A 17731-nucleotide genomic window follows, 5' to 3' on the forward strand; every position below is an offset into this window, starting at 1 on the left:
CGATATACTTGAAACTTGCCAGGTATATTGCTGGGGACCCGAGGATGTGCCTTTTCAAGGTTTGAAATTAATCGGACAAGTACTTACCGAGCTATGGCGATTTAGCCGTTCGCCGTTCGCTTTGGCGTTGCGAATGGACCAAACCATTTCATGTAAATAGAGGGGGGGGTTCTGTGGTCGTTGCGAATGGACCAAACCATTTCATGTAAATAGAGGGGGGGGATTGTCACTGTACTCGCAAGCCGTTCACCGTTCGCTTTGGCGTTGCGAATGGACCAAACCATTTCATGTAAATAGAGGGGGGGGGGGATATAATTTTAGATAGATATATAGTACGGGCATATATATAGTACGGGCATGCCCTAGTACAAAATAAATGAATTATTATTATTATTATAAATATCCCAGGTGTCCTTCGTGAAGAGTAGGCAAGCTATCGCCGGCAACCTGACGTCCTTTGGTGGAGTGGCGACGCAACCAGGATTGTAGCTTCCTAACTGCTTTGGCAGCACCATTGCTCTGCATAGGGCATGATACATGATGAATGATTTCATTCCTTTGTCATGGAACATTGTTTCTATATCCCTAAGAAATATGTTGTCTGATGAGAGCTGAACGCAAAATAAAGGGAGTCTTGTTCCATACAAGTCCGCATATTTTATTAAGATATGCAGCGATGATTTAGGCAAACTTTAGTGATACAAATATATTTGGAAACAAAATGTGTGTCGAACGTAATGTGGCAATGTAAACAGGTCTGCCATGGTTACGCACCGCTCAGAAAACACACAGCGGCTTCCCAAAATAAGAACGATTTTTTTTGGAGAAACACAATCGTGTTAATCCAAAGCAAATAAGAAATATAATGAAAGTGCATTCATGAATTAAACCGTGTCAATTGAAGAAAAGCAATGAATAATTACTTCATTCGCCAGTGTAAGCAACATGCGGTAAGTCGTGAAGCTCTCACATCCACTGTATGCGTGAAGCTGCCAACATGCATCATGGGTGCGATGCACGATTCATCGTGTTGAAAATGTCAGGTTAGAATCTTGGTACTTTATCATTTAAACCACAACGACATGCATTTACTATTACTACAGCATATATTGACCACAGTGTCAAGCCAGTGAACCGGTAAGTAAAACAGTATGCGCCGGAAACGCACACTGCCAACCTTTTGACACACGAGCCAAGGTTCACTATGTTAACAAATATAAGTTCGTTCAAAATTTTGGGAGATTAGCAAACCTGTACATTTTTGGAATCATCGGAGCATGGAGAATCCGAAAATCAATGTTGGCATTTGCAGACACCTGCATGGCCGCCATTTTGGATTTTCAAAATGGCCGCCATAAAATACATATTTTGCGCTATCTCGGCTTCTAGTCGACCTAGAAACTTAATTAAACATGGTAATCCTTTGTTTTCTGGGTCAAGGAATCCAATAAAGGCCTCAAAATAGTGCTCAGGATTATAGAAAAGCAACAAACAAAGGTAATGATATAACTGTATTACATAATACATAATATTGCGAGTTCTTTGAAGTTATAGGTATGGGTTTATAAAGCAAGAAAGCAGCCTTGTTAGTATCAGATTGAACTACGAGTCCTATACACAGGATCTACTAGGTCTATACCAATCAGGAATATGCTGAATATGCGAAATTTTTTTGTATCACTAACATCTGGAAAGTCCTAGACGTGAAGCAAGTGTTAGGATTAGAAGTCTAATGATCCCACCAATGGTTTTCTTGACCCAGAAAACATAGGATTAGCATATTGAAACAAGATTCTAGGTTGACTAGAAGCCGAGATAGCGACCGCAAATTATTCTTTTATGGCGGCCATTTTGAAAATCCAAAATGGCGGCCATGCAGGTGTCTGTGCAAATGCCAACATTAATTTTCGGATTCCTCATGCTCTGAATATTCCAAAAATGTATAGTTTTGCTAATCTCAAAAAAATTTGAACAAAAAACATAGTGAACCTGACTACACAATGGTCCCTGAATAAACAACCGCAACAAACCTCTGGTACCACCACTGGACTAACCGCAAATATCTGACACATCGCCACTCTACAAACACCTTGGAATTGAAGATATATCAACACCACTTAATGCGTCTTATTTTAGCCACGCCTTTTATTACAACCACGCCCCTACTATTCCTTGACCAACGTCTTGGTGAAACTTTCCACCGCATCTCAACCTCCGAAATGGCAATATTTTTGGACGTCTGCTTCAGGCCCACGTATAATTCACATAAATATCTACATTAGTACAGCTGCATGTTTGTTACATATTCAGCGCCGCTCAATTTTTATTAAAGCTCTTTTAAGTTCATAGAACGCTATATTATATATACAATATATATGTATATTCTGCTGCTGATGAAATGTTTTGTTCGCACACGAAATCGTTTCTATACAATCAGCAAGCTGAGCGTACACTGCCAAAGGGCAGCACGATGCGCTGATGGTGCAAAAGCTTCGCTTGTTTAAGCGACTTTCCCACCCACTATTAAAGGCCATTAATTATGTTCTCCATGGCCGTGAGTTTTGTTAAATAATATAACGGCTTCGTAATGTTAATAACGAAATAACTGACGCCGTTGTATAGCACCAACTACTGAAGTGCGATTCACGGCAGGATCAGAACAGGAGCAACGCAGTGATGTTAAATGAAAAACCGATATGCAACCTAAGGTATTACCGTGTACGTCGCCTTGGGAATGGGAATAAAGTGCATGTCGTTGGTCAGATGGATGACGTCTGTTAGCTACAACATAGGTAATTGCCAGAAACATCTTAGTTACACACCTTTGCACATAAGAAAAGCTGTAAGCATGTAAATCGTAATATTAAAAAATTAGAAGGTGGTCATGGATGTTGGTACATTCTTCATAGATCGGGTTTGGGTTGTGGACTTATGCAGACTTCTTTGTATCTTCGCCATTCTGTGGGATGGCAAGGATTAATACTTCGTGATCTTCAGTGAGATCGAACAACACGAACCGAGACTCGCTTTCCCTGGTTCTTGGCTCTCTGTTTGGCACAACTTGGAGAACTTCTGTCCTACAGAACAGCTCCGGGATGATTTGTTCTCGGTTCCTCACATTCTTCATTGGCAGGTAGGCGGAGAAACGAAGAGTAGGATATAGCGGAAGGGTGATTGACATTGGGGTCTGCAGGACACCAGCCATGGACCTTATGAACTCCTCGATGTGCCGGGTAAAAAAGCCAGGCTGGCGAAAAACAACACCGCCCAGCATTGCGGCTCCAACGACGAGGCCCTCCCAGAAAGACCTGAGAACACAAGTCACAATTATTCACTTTAGTGTATTGCACTGTATGGTCCCTCTTTATAGGCAATAACAGGTTCAGTAACAACTGTGTGTGTTGTAGGTGGTATTCCATTCAACTAAGTATGCAGCTGCAGTAGTCACCAAATGAAAGCAACGCTTGTTTTCAGTATACCAAGCATGGCATTGTGGCAAGACATGCATAAAACTGAAAATCTGCGACTGGCTGGAAACTACGTGGAGAGGACCAACACCTGGATCAAGATTCAATACTGTAAAAACATTTTATATTGTGAGAGAAAAGCTTTTCCACTTCTCCCCATAGTGTGCAAGTGTTGGGTAGTGGTACAAAATAGGAATGTTAAATGATGGCAGGTAATGTGCAGTGCAGTGCAAGGTGGCAAGCTGAATACCTCCATGATTTTGCACAATCAGCCTAATCTGTCAGCTATAATCATCAATCGAGTCTCTCAAGGCAGAAAAGATTGATGTGTCACTGGCAGGCAATAGAAGGGTGACTTGAGTGCAGCCCCTGCTTTTACTACTGCCACTACTACTACTACAATTACTACTACTATTATTACTATCACTATTACTACTACTATTACTACAATTACTATAACTACTATTACTATTATGACTATTACTATCACGATTACTATTACTACTATCACTATTACTACTACTAATACTATTATGACTACTACTATTACTACTACTATTACTATTACTACTACTATTACGACTATTACTACTATTACTACTACTATTACTATTATGACTACTACTAGTACTATTACTACTATCACTATTACTACTATCACGATTACTACTACTAATACTATTATGACTACTAATATTACTACTATTACTATTACTACTACTACTACTATTACGACTACTACTATTACTATTACTACTACTATTACTACTAGTACTATTACTACTACTATTACTACTACTACTATTACAACTACTACTATTACTACTACTACTATTACTACTATTACTACTACTATTACTACGACTACTACTATTACTACTACTATTACTATGATTACTACTACTATTACTACTACTACTATTACTATTACGACTACTACTATTAATACTACTACTACTATTACTATTACTACGACGACTATTACTATTACTACTACTATTACCATTACGACTACTACTACTATTACGATTACTTTTACTATTACTACAACTATTACTATTACTACTACTATCTATATAATAATAGCGTAAGGACTCGACTTTGTTATCCCTTTTACGCCGCACCCAGTGACCCGATGCCCACGGCACTAATGGATTTACGATCTACGAACCGCGCTCTTTGTTTATCACGTACAGACATACTCGAAAAATCTGAATTAGCCGACGTTGGGGGCCAAAAGCATCCGATTAACTGCCGATATGATGCCATCTTACGACGCCATCGTATTGGCGTCTGCTGGGCGAAGGTGAAGCAAGCCGTCCGCTGATTGGACAGGCAAAGGCGAAAGCAAGCCGTCCACTGAGTAGACAATCCAGAGCATGCATTTGTGCCAGTGTCGGCGATCGTTGTTCATATACGCAGTACGCACTCTTCATTCTCATCTTTCTTCCTAACTCTTACTCGGACAAGCAAATCCTCTATGCCATCCATAATGGTACACTCTATCCATACACCACATCCTCCCTTCCATGGATGTTCCACGGGTTTCGGCTAGTTACTATTATTATCACTATTACTATCTATATAATAATAGCGTAAGGACTCGACTTTAATATCCCTTTTACGCCGCACCCAGTGACCCGATGCCCACGGCACGAATGGATTTACGATCTACGAACCGCGCTCTTTGTTTATCACCGACAGCCATACTCGAAAAATCTGAATTAGCCGACGTTGGGGCCCAAAAGCATCCGATTAACTGCCGATACGACGCCATCTTACGACGCCATCGTATTGGCGTCTGCTGGGCGAAGGCGAAGCAAGCCGTCCGCTGATTGGACAATCCAGAGCATGCACTTGTGCCGGTGTCGGCGATCGTTGTTCATATACGCACTCTTCATTCTCATCTTTGTTCCTAACTCTTACTCGGACAAGCAAATCCCCTATGCCATCCATAATGGTACACTCTATCCATACACCACATCCTCCCTTCCGTGGATGTTCCACGGGTTTCAGCTAGTTACTACGACTACTATTACTATCACTACTATTACTATCACTACGACTATTACTACTACTATTACTACTACTACTATCACTATTACTATTACTACTACTATTACTATTACGACTACTACTATTACTACTACTCCTACTATGACTACTACTATTACTATTACGACTACTACTATTACTACTACTATTACAACTATTACTATTACTACTATTACTACTATTACTACTACTATTACGACGATGACTATTACAATTACGACGATGACTATTACTATTACTACTACTATTACTATTACTACTATCACTATTACTACTATTACTATTACTATTACGACTACTACCATTTCGATTACTACTATTACTATTACTACTACTACTATTACAACTACTATTACTATCACTATTACTATTATTACTATAACTACTACTATTACTATTACTACTATTACTATCACTATTACGACTACTATTAGTATTACGACTACTACTATTTCGATTACTACTATTACTATTACTACTACTATTACTATCACTATTACTACTACTATTACTATTAAGTCTACTATTACTATAACTACTACTATTACTATTATTATCACTATTACTATTACTACTACTATTACTATTACGACTACTACTACTATTACTACTACTACTATTACTACTACTCCTACTATTACTACTACTATTACTACTACTATTACTACAACTACAACTACTACTACTATTACTAATACTACTACTATTAGTACAACTACTACTACTACTATTACTACAACGACGACTACATTTTCTTTAATATCCCCAATAATTCTCATAATCTTATGGGTCAGGCAGGGAAAGTATTTTATCCCGTCTTTCATGAAAGATCATAATAGGTCCCAATACCATAAGACCAAAAAGACCCAAAATACCTTAAAGACCCAGATAACCCAAAAGACTCAGCTGGTCAGGGTCTGACGTTAGACTGAAGGAGTGAAGGTGGCAGGCATTTGTTCAGCATGCCGGTGATAACTCATCTAAACTTCACTAAAGGCACAGTGGTATTATTGATGCCCACAAATGACCAGTGCTGGCAGACAGATCATCCAGCTTAATGTCCACCTGAGAAACGGCACACACATTGATGCATTGCTTCCTGTAGTGCCTGCTAAGTATACATTTACTCACAAAACTGAATAGGCTTAAAGGCCGAATGAAGGCTCTGAATAATAATACCCCAAGTCTGAAAGAGATTCTGACCATTTATTATAAAATAATGTTAATATCATTATGTTGTTTCGAATCTAGCCACATACAGGACACTTCCGGGTAACTCTGTTGCATTTACCTTGCCAGCTGTATTTTTTTGCCTCTTCACTTTCTCTGTATGGGTTAACCAACATTATTCATTATTTTGCCCGTTCCGAGTCAATAACCACCATGGATGGCATCCGCATGAAATTTCAGGAATGATGAGCTTCCAAAAGCAGAACTAGTCATAAAGAAGAATTTATGGAAGCACAAAGTGTTGGAAGACACTTCCCGGTCAAAAGTCAAAACCTCATCAGTGATTTACTGTATGCAGTTATCTTATAGTATTAGAATGAGTCAAGGTCATATGTCCACAGTGTACTGATCACCCATGCTGGTTGGCACAATTAACAATGCAAGTATTGACTGTGTTACAATGTGATGTCACTGAAAATATTCAATACACACTTGGCATGCACTGGAATAATTCACAAACAATAAAAATTCAGAGATAAAGGACAGGAGAAGAGGAAAACGTTTTTGCAAACATAAGGTGAACAAGTTTTTTTTTTATCGAGAACATTCTTCTTTCATTAACAGCTACAATTATTCTCACGCTCTAGTGGGGTTGGCTGGAGGAGGTTTTTGGCCCACATATTTTATGACCCTGCCGGCCAGCCTGACGTTCAACTAAGTAGTGATGGCTGGAATTTGTAATTTGGTCATGGTGCCAGTGATAGTTCGCCTACCATCACTGCAACACTCCACCGATCTGGGCTTCATGGCAGAGTGGCCAGACGAAAGCCTCTCCTCAGTGAAAGACACATGAAAGCCCACTTGGAGTTTGCAAAAAAATACTTAAAGGACTCTCAGACTGTGAGAAACAAGATTCTGTGGTCTGATGAAACCAAGATTGAACTGTTTGGCTCCCGTCTGGCCACTCTGCCATAAAGCCCAGATCGGTGGAGTGTTGCAGTGATGGTTGTCCTTCTGGAAGTTTCTCCCATCTCCACACAGGATCTCTGGAGCTCGGCCAGAGTGACCATCGGGTTCTTGGTCACCTCTCTTACCAAGGCCCTTCTCCCCCGATTGCTCAGTTTGGCCGGGTGGCCAGCTCTCGGAAGAGTCCTGGTTGTTCCAAACTTCTTCCATTTAAGAATTATGGAGGCCACTGTGCTCTTGTGAACCTTCAATGCAGCGGAGATTTTTTGTAGGCTTCCCCAGATCTGTGCCTCGACACAATCCTGTCTCTGAGCTCTGCAGGCAGTTCCTTCGACCTCATGGCTTGGTTTTTGCTCTGATATGCATTGTCAGCTGTGAGACCTTATATAGACAGGTGTGTGCCTTTCCAAATCATGTCCAATCAATTTAATTTACCACAGGTGGACTCCATTCAAGGTGTAGAAATATCTCAAAGATGATCAAGAGAAATGGGAGGCACCTGAGCTAAATTTCAAGTGTCATAGCAAAGGGTATGAATACTTATGTCAATGTGATATTTCAGTTTTTTCTTTTTAATAAATTTTCAAAACTTTCTAAAATCCTGTTTTCTCTTTGTCATTATGGGGTATTGAGTGTAGATTGATGAGGGAAAAAATGAATTTAAACGATTTCAGCATTAGGCTGCAACATAACAAAATGTGAAAAAAGTTAAGGGGTCGGAATACTTTCTGAATGCACTGTGGTGTATATATACTCGTGTGTGTGTGTGTGTATGTATATATATATATATATATATATATATATATATATATATATATATATATATATATATATATATATATATATATATATATATGTATATATATATATATGTATATATATATATATATATATATATATATATATATATATATATATATATACACATATATATATATACACATACATATATATACACATACATATATATATACACATACATATATATACACATACATATATATACACATACATATATATACACATACATATATATACACATACATATATATACACATACATATATATATATATATATATATATATATATATATATATATATATATATATATATATATATATATATATATATATATATATATATATATATATATATATACAGTCGGACCCCGCTATTCGCGGGTGATAAAATGCGACCTGTTTCTCTATTCGCGGAAGTGTCCCGCGAATTCGCAGTTTTTTTTCTATTCAACACCGTGTTCCGAGAAATCGCGTTTTTTTTCCTATTCGCGGCCGAGTTCCACGAATTCGCGTGTTTTTCAGGGGAGCAAAAAATTTTTTTCATGAGCCATTAGCTTGACATTTTTTTTTTTTTGTATACAGAGTCGAGGCTCGTGAAAGAGCTAACATTTATCAAACAAACAAATCAAACAAACAAGTAAACAAAGTATATAAAAATGGGAGCGGTCGACAAGATGGGGAGAGCAGGGGAGGAAGCACACAAACACAACATTTGAGGGCAGGGACATCGGGAGATGTGTGGGAGGCAGAGGGCCTGGGGGGAGGCAGGATAGGTATAAAACGCAAGGACACCAAGGACTTCCAGGAAAGAAGACAAAAGTCACCTCAAAAAAGTGGATTTGGGGTGAAATTAGCGGGTGTAGAAAGGATCAAGGTTTTGGATGGGGGAAGATAAGAGATGGTGGTGAACAGCCGTTTTAAAGACCTGGAGGGAGGAGTGGGATTGAAGAGAGTGAGGGAGTTTGTTCCAGAGGCGGGAGAAAAGAGGAATGAAGGAGGGAAGGTGAGCAGAAAGTCTTGATTTTGTCAGTTTAACCATAAGAGTGTTGCAGGCAGATCTTGTGCGACCTGCAGGAATATTTGGGGGACAGAGCCCAGAGAGAGCTGGGGGAGCAAGGCCGGAGAGGAGTCGGTAGAAGACGGAAAGACCACCAACCTGCCTGCGGTGGGTGAATGAAAGGCCCTCGGAGTTAGCTTCATCGCGGGAGATTCCAATGATTCTGAATGCTTTGGTTTCAACAGCGTGAAGACGAGCTAGGTGTGAGGCAGGAGCACCAGCCCAGAGGGGAGAGCAGTATTCCATTGAGCTGTGGATGAAAGCCTTGTATGTGGTGAGGAGCTCAGGTGTGCCAAGGAAGGACTTAGCACGATGGAGGATGCCCCTTCGGCGACTGGCTTTGGAGGCCAGCTTGGAAATGTGGTTTTCCCAGGAAAGATCATGGCAGATAGTGAGACCCAAAAGCTTGAGTGACAGAACTTCTTGGAGAGGATTATTCAGAAAGTAGATGGGAGGGTTGTCCAGTCGAGCTTTTCGGAGAGACATCGTAAGAGTGAGAGATTTGTCAGGATCGAAAGACATGTTCCACTTGCTTGCCCAGTCTGTGATTTTGTCCAGGTCTGCAGAGAGTGAGGAGGCTGCAGACTGCCGATCTGAGGGATGAGGAATGGAGCGGCAGAGAGTGGAGTCATCAGCAAAGAGATAGAGAGGATTTTCAAAAACTATGGTATTTATAAAACCCATCTTTCACCAGCCATGCATAAAGCAGCTGGACGGACGCAAAAAAAAACATCGAGCCACGAGCATGACCTGCTTATACATTCACTGCTGTTTGCTTTGCGTTTTCATGGCCGCGAATTTTAGCCGCACTTTAAGCGAGCTTTGCGGGATATCCCACCAGATGTGTAAACAAGTCAACCCCACGAATTATAGATGGAAAGGGTTCATTAAATCTATTACAGTTTGCAATTTATGGTGAAGCATCATCAGAGATCTTACACAATGAAAACGCTTCGGGGGATGTTCCACCAGCGACTAAAACATGTCATCCTCTGCGAATTAAAGAATGCATATGCTTCATTAAATCTATTATTTAAATTAGCAGATACGATCGATACGGCATTGGATGAAAATTGAGGATTTTAGAAATATGAAAGAAGTGATTGACCTTTGGCCAATGTTGACCTTTTGACTTCAAAAATAAATTGTTTTCTGTTGGACCACCAACTCCACCATTTGGTGAAGTTTTGTGAAGATTGGTTTAAAAGTGTGACCTGTAGGCAAGTATAAGTGAGCGGACAGACAAACTAACACACAAACACACATACAAACAAGCATATACGAGGTTCTAAAGTTCAAAAGTGATAACCAATACAGACAAATCTGCCGACGAGCAAGGGCGTAAACGTAACACTTCGTTCAGGTGGAAACCCAAAATCACAATTGAATTGAGATATTATTATCAAACCAGCGAATGAATTGCAGTAAATGGCGAAACTGTGAATGCTGAACCCTTGATTGTGTTTACATGTGGAGAGGGAGCAGCTTTGTCTGGGTGGAATCTCAATATCATAATTGCATTGAGTAAATTAAATAAACATCCCACCCACATTTAGACACCCACTGGAACCCCAAAAGGTTGCACAGAAAGAATGGCAGGGCCAGCCCCAAAACTGAGGGAGTAGTTCGGGAATGGACAGACAGACAGGCACTCCTGCTTTATTACACTGGTCAACAAAATTTTAAAAGTTTTATGGTTCTAGTATATTTTGAGGTGATTCTAACCAACATGAACCTGTAGATTTCGATTATGATATCCAATTTTCACTAGCACATCCAGTTTTTGAGAACCAGTATACCCGAGGAATACCACTTCATTTGAAATTCACAAACCTCTTGTTGACCCTGAGAAGGTATTCTTACCACCACTTCATTTAAAACTTGGTTTGATGAAGAACTTTGTGAAGGCCATGGATCAAGATGGTGCTGGCTTCCACTACTTGCTAATGAAGTTCCAAGGCATTGTATTTGAGGCCAGAGTAAAGGCGGATGTTTTCAATAGTCCTCAAATTCGTCTTGTACTCACTAATCAGGACTTTGTAACGAGACTATCTGAGCTGGAAAGTGTTGCTTGGGATAGCTTTGTGGCTCTTGCTAACAATTACCTTGGAAATTTTCGAGCACCAAATTATGGAGAGCTTGTGGACAAGATGTTGAAGAGTTACCAGGCACTCGGTGCTCGAATGTCACTCAAGATACATTTCTTCCATTCTCATCTGGACTTCTTTCCACAAAATCTTGGCGATGTCAGTGACGAACATGGAGAAAGGTTTCACCAGGAAATTGCCATCATGGAGACTCGATATCAAGGCCGATTCAATCCAAACATGATGGGTGACTACTGTTGGACTACTGTTACAGTTACTGTTACTGTTACGTAACTGTTACGTTACGTTAACTACTGTTACGACTACTGTTACAGCGTGAAAGGGATTGCTCCTACAAACGCAAAAGTAAAGTTCAGAAGCACTTTTAATGTGATTTTTTGTGATATTTTATAAAGTTCATATTATTTTTGGAGATTTACATTTTTTTTATGTGATGTAAATAAAAACTTAAAGTTCTTTTTTTTTTTGTGATATTTTATAAAGTTCATAATATTTTTGGAGATTTACATTTTTTATGTGATGTAAATAAAAACATTAAGTTCATATTATTTTTTGTGACAATAAAAAGACTTGAGACTTAATCAAGAAATTCACATGCTCGAAAGATTTTTTCCACACTTATGATGTACTACGTCAAGGTTACGTGATAGTGAAATTTTAAGGTCAGATTCGGATTCGTGGGCACCAAATTAGTTAGAAACAGTTGAAAATAAGTCAGAACCAATTTGGCTGTTGACCAGTGTAATATAGATTACAAGCACTTCTTTTTTCAATTTGTTGGGACAAAGTGATCTTTCTTTATTTCCGGGTTAATTTCCGGCTTTGTTGATGGTGAATGCAGAGAAATTATGCATTGATGAAAAACATGTTCTGAATGTTTGTTCTAACTAGAGTGCCTGATACAGAGGTTCAAGTGTACAAGTATACATGCAATACGTAAAATATGCACTGTAGCATGCTTGCCATTATACACCATCTGTAAATGATAAATGTTTACAACTTCCTTCCACTCACTGAACATTGTCCATAAACGACACAAGCCCACAGGTACTTCTCTAATAATACTACCATAAACCGAGAAACACCAGCTCCCGCAGGGAGCGATTGTGATGATTACAGGGAGTTGAATTTTGTGCCCCTAAAGGTCAGGTGATATGCATCAAAAACACATCAACAATAGCAAATTGTACTAATTGATATTATTAATAAATTGTAATTGTACTAATCTCTGTTAGAATTTGCAATGCACTGCAAGTTCCTAAATCTTTCAAATTTTCACTCCATATTAAATTCAAACAATTGCGTTATTAAAATTATCATTTTTACGAAATAGAATTCTTCGAGCTCTTTTATTTACTGTGGTTAATTTATAGAGATAAACTTCCTTGAAAACAAGTGTCTGATTAGCTTTCTAAAAAGTTTTTTGTTTGCTGCCTTTTATTTATGTTAAATGCATTGTGTACGAACATAATATGGCAAAATTGCATCAAGAACTGAAATTAGTGCAGCCTGTCAAAGTCAAAAACCCATAAATACTCAAAGATGAACTAAATTATTCGATTCTAATGGAATAAGAGTCACTTTGCACAGGCTGACTGAAACAAAAATAAAACCCCACTTTTACAAATGGCTGTTACAAAAATAATTATCACAACAACCATTCAATAATTAACACTTGCTGTTACCATGGTCATTGATTATCATGACCACTGCTGTAATTTCCTTCAAGCACAAACAAAAAGAGTTCTTTTAAAGCTTTATTGTAATTTTCATTCCAACCGTTAGCCCGAGGCTAAACCCAAGCACAGCCATAAAATCTCAGCCATAAATAATGGCTGTGGGGCCTTCTGCCTGGTCCCTACCTCCCACATGGCATGACATATGATAACCTGCCCTGTTTTCTTGGCTTTTCACCTGGGTGGTTACCTCACAGCCATGTCAGGCAGAGTAGGAAAGAAAGCAATCGTACATTCTATAGAAGAGCTTAGACAAATTTAAACTAATTTAGACAAAAGGTTTAACTAATTGCAAATTGTAATATTGATTACAGACAAACGAATTTGCTCTAATTCCTAGGCCATTTCTGTGTTCAAGGTCAACCTGTAGATTTAGTATGGTTTGCACAACCTCAGGCAAATATACATACAAAACTAAAGTGCTGTGTCTTGCATCAATTTGCCTTTTCATTTTTTTTTAACCTACATATCTCCCAACCCTTGTCTCAACGAGCATTCCATTCCAAACTCAAAACCTGCTCTCCTACCCATAAATGTGTGGGAATGCTCCCATTAGCATCAATATTTCGAATAAAATGCTTTCACAGCTTCTTCCTCCCCAGAGTGATGTGAATGAGTTTGCATTATATATTGTGGTCTATTTTGCTTCGAGCTAGAGTCCAGCTCTAGAATACAATTATGGATGATAATGTCCATCTGTGGAATCTGCTTGGAGGGTACAGTTAGTCCACACTTTAAAAAAGAGCTCCTCACTTGTATTTTAAATTATTCCTTCAAATATTGGCCATGTTTGATTAAACAATGCAAATAAAACGATAGTTGCTACCAACGATCAAGGCTTCCAAGCAGTAACACATAGAGTTGAAAAAAAGGAAACATACACGACATGACCAAAAGTATGCGGACACCCCTTCTAATTAGTGGATTCGGCTGTTTCAGCCACACCCATTGCTGACAGGTATATATAATCAAGCACACAGCCATGCAATCTCCATAGACAAACATTGGCAGTGGAATGGGCCGTACTGAAGAGCTCAGTGACTTTCAACGTGGCACAGTCATAGGATGCCGCCTTTTCAACAAGTCAGTTCCTCAAATTTCTGCCCGGTTAACTCTAAGTGTTGTTATTGTGAAGTGGAAATGTCTCGGAGCAACAACAGCTCAGCCGCGAAGTGGTAGGCCTCACAAGCTCACAGAACGGTCCCGCCTACTGCTGAAGCGCGTAGCGCGTTAAAATCGTCTGTCCTCGGTTGCAACGTTCACTACCGAGTTCCAAACTGCCGCTGGAAGCAACATCAGCACAACAACTGTTCGTCGGGAGTTTCATGAAATGGGTTTCCATGGCCGAGCAGCCGCACACAAGCCGAGGATCACCATGTGTAAATGCCAAGCGTCGGCTAGAGTGGTGTAAAGCTCACCACCATTGGACTCTGGAGCAGTGGAAACGCGTTCTCTGGAGTGATGAATCATGCTTCACCATCTGGCAGTCTGATGGACAAATCTGGGTTTGGCGGATGCCAGGAGAATGCTACCTGCCCGAATGCATAGTGCCAACTGTAAAGTTTGGTGGAGGAGGAATAATGGTCTGTGGATGTTTTTCATGGTTCGGGATAGGCCCCTTAATTCCAGTGAAGGGAAGTCTTAACGCTACTGCATGCAATGACATTCTAGACGATTGTGTGCTTCCAACTTTGTGGCAACAGTTTGGGGAAGGCCTTTTCCTGTTTCAGCATGACAATGCCCCCGTGCACAAAGCAAAGTCCATCCAGGAATGGTTTGTCGAGATCGGTGTGGAAGAACTTGACTGGCCTGCACAGAGCCCTGACCTCAACCCCATCAGGCACCTTTGGGATTAATTGGAACGCTGACTGCGAGCCAGGCCGAATCGCCCAACATCAGTGCCCGACCTCACTAATGCTCTTGTGACTGAATGGAAGCAAATCCCCACAGCAATGTTCTAACATCTAGTGGAAAGCCTTCCCAGAAGAGTTGAGGCTGTTATAGCAGCAAAGGGGAGGACCAGCTCCATATTAATGCCCATGATTTTGGAATGAGATGTTCGATGTTCGGGTGTCCGCATACTTTTGGTCATGTAGTGGACTTTGAAATGTAGATTTCTTTAAAATGGCATTAATACAGACCCATAAAAAATGTTTTTTTTTGTTGGCATCAGAATGGAAGGAGTTTTTGTTGGACAGGATGACCCCGTCCTAGATGTATGCACACTCGCCTCTAAGTTGTCTAGCCTGGGTTTGAATCCCGACCCAGCTATGAACTGCTGGTGTTTCACAGGGTGATTCATGAATGTGTTTGCCATCCTTTGGATGGACATTAAGCAGGTGCCCTGTCTGTCAGCATTCGGTGGTGGACATTAAGGATCCTGTGATGTCCTTTGCAAAGAGTAGGCACCATGGCCAAACTCCAAATTCCTGCCCTAACCAGGAGAGGGCATTGCAGCAGGGGCACAACCGTGCCCTCGGCCAATGATGCTACCCTGCAGCATTGTGCTGCATGTGTATGGACGATAAAGTGTCTCAGATGCTATGGGCGCAGTCATGGTTGTTAAAGATTCACGGGATATGGTCACAAGTGTTCAAATCATAATCTCTATATCCTATAACTGGTATAAGCCAGTTTTATCATAAAAATAGATCACTATCGATCCAAACACAGTCTATTTTGTCAAGCATTTTCTTTTGTTTTTGTTTTCAATTTGTTTTATTTTTCAAGTTTTCAATTCTGTTCTCTCAAAATGTCAAAATTGTCAAGAGTGTCCTTGGTCTGGGAGCCAGGTGGTGTAGACCCTGGCCGAGTCGTACCAAAGACTTTTAAAAGGGTACCCTTGCTTGATGGCCAGCAATCAAAAAGGATAGAGCACGAACATTAACTCCTATTATTATTCTTTTGAACTTTCCGATGTTAGTGCTTCCATTGCTTTGACTATCCAGTTTGGTTCGCCTGTGCTGGCAATTTTGTTTTACATAAATACTTGTTCACAAACTTGAAGTGCATTAATCCCTCAATGATGTATGTGAAGTTTTAAATTGGTCAGTTTAAGCAGTTCTGAAGATGATCTTTGAATTTTCTTTTTTAAATCATAAATCTAAGATGGCCACTGAACCTTTGGACCAATCAGCTTCACCAGAGGTTCTGCATGACATATCCTTTCTCAGAACTGTAGCAATTTTGGGAAGTTTTACATTTATCAATATAGCAGTCTCCGAGAAAAATGCGCCACAAAATACGGTGGAATAATAATAATATTTAAAATAATAATAATACCAATTCCACACATAATGGAGGTGCTAACTCACGTCGTTGGCTTCTCTTCATGCAATACTGACCCAGAGGGCACTAATTGATACTGCCGCATATTCGCAGAGGGAGTAACTATAGTCCTGTACTAATTTTTGTACACCAATCCTTTTTTATTCCATCTCCAGGCGCTGCATGACGTCATCACCGGGTACCAAAAGGGGCCCATTGATGAAACACGCTGAAGGGGAGTACTCAGTTTTCACTCCATTTGTTTGTGTTTTCTTTCTTGCTTGTTTGTTTGTCCGGGTGATATCTCAGCCATCCTTTGAGCTAGGAAGCTAAAATTTCGGCATAATAGTGAGCAAGTTTGGCAAAAATTGTATTTTTATTTTTTGATTAATCAATTAATTGATTAGTTACTTAATTATTATCGGTTTATTAAGTACTTATTTATTTTCTTTCTCATCTGGGCATTATCTCAGGCACCTTTTGAGTTAGGAAGATGATATTTGGACGCGACAATGACCAAGTGATGTGGCTGTAAAGGGTATTTTTGATTTATTGATTAATCAATTAATCGATTAATTATTTAATTACTTTTTTTTTAGTTACAGATTCGGGTGACACGGTGGTGGTTTAGGTATGCTATTAACAAAATGATTAATAATTTCATTATTTTATGATTATTATTATATTTATTTTCATTATTAATTAATCACGTATTTAATTTCTTTCTCATCTGGGCAATATCTCAGGCACCTTTTGAGATAGGAAACTGATATTTGGACATGAAAGTGACCATTTGATTTGGCTATAAATGATATTTTTGATTTGTTGATTAAAAAATTAATCGATTCATTATTTATTGATTAATCAATTAATCATTTAATTTATTTGAATAATTATTTATTTAATTAATTTTCAAAATGTTACAGCTTTAGATGAAACATTGGTGGTTTCGGTATATTATTAGCCAATTGATTAATAAATTAATTATTTTATGATTATTATTTATTTATTTTAATTATGTAATTAATCAATCAATTATAATTGATTATAATTGTAATCAATTATAGGTTGATTACAATTATAGGTTGATTATAATCAATTATA

At 39.1% G+C, this 17731-nt stretch overlaps 1 protein-coding gene across 1 annotated transcript in view; it reads right to left on the minus strand.

Moving 5' to 3' along the window:
• Positions 1 to 644: 644 nt before the first annotated feature.
• Positions 645 to 17731, minus strand: part of CNTN2 (contactin 2) — a 393061-nt gene continuing 375974 nt past the window's right edge. The window contains exon 25 of the mRNA XM_068113156.2: positions 645 to 3308. Coding sequence (XP_067969257.2) covers positions 3211 to 3308 — 98 coding nt within the window. The 3' untranslated portion in view covers positions 645 to 3210. The remainder of the gene's footprint in view (positions 3309 to 17731) is intronic.

The sequence above is a fragment of the Myxine glutinosa genome, chromosome 4, assembly GCF_964187855.1.
Source record: "Myxine glutinosa chromosome 4, kmMyxGlut1.1, whole genome shotgun sequence".
Lineage (NCBI taxonomy): Eukaryota > Metazoa > Chordata > Myxini > Myxiniformes > Myxinidae > Myxine > Myxine glutinosa.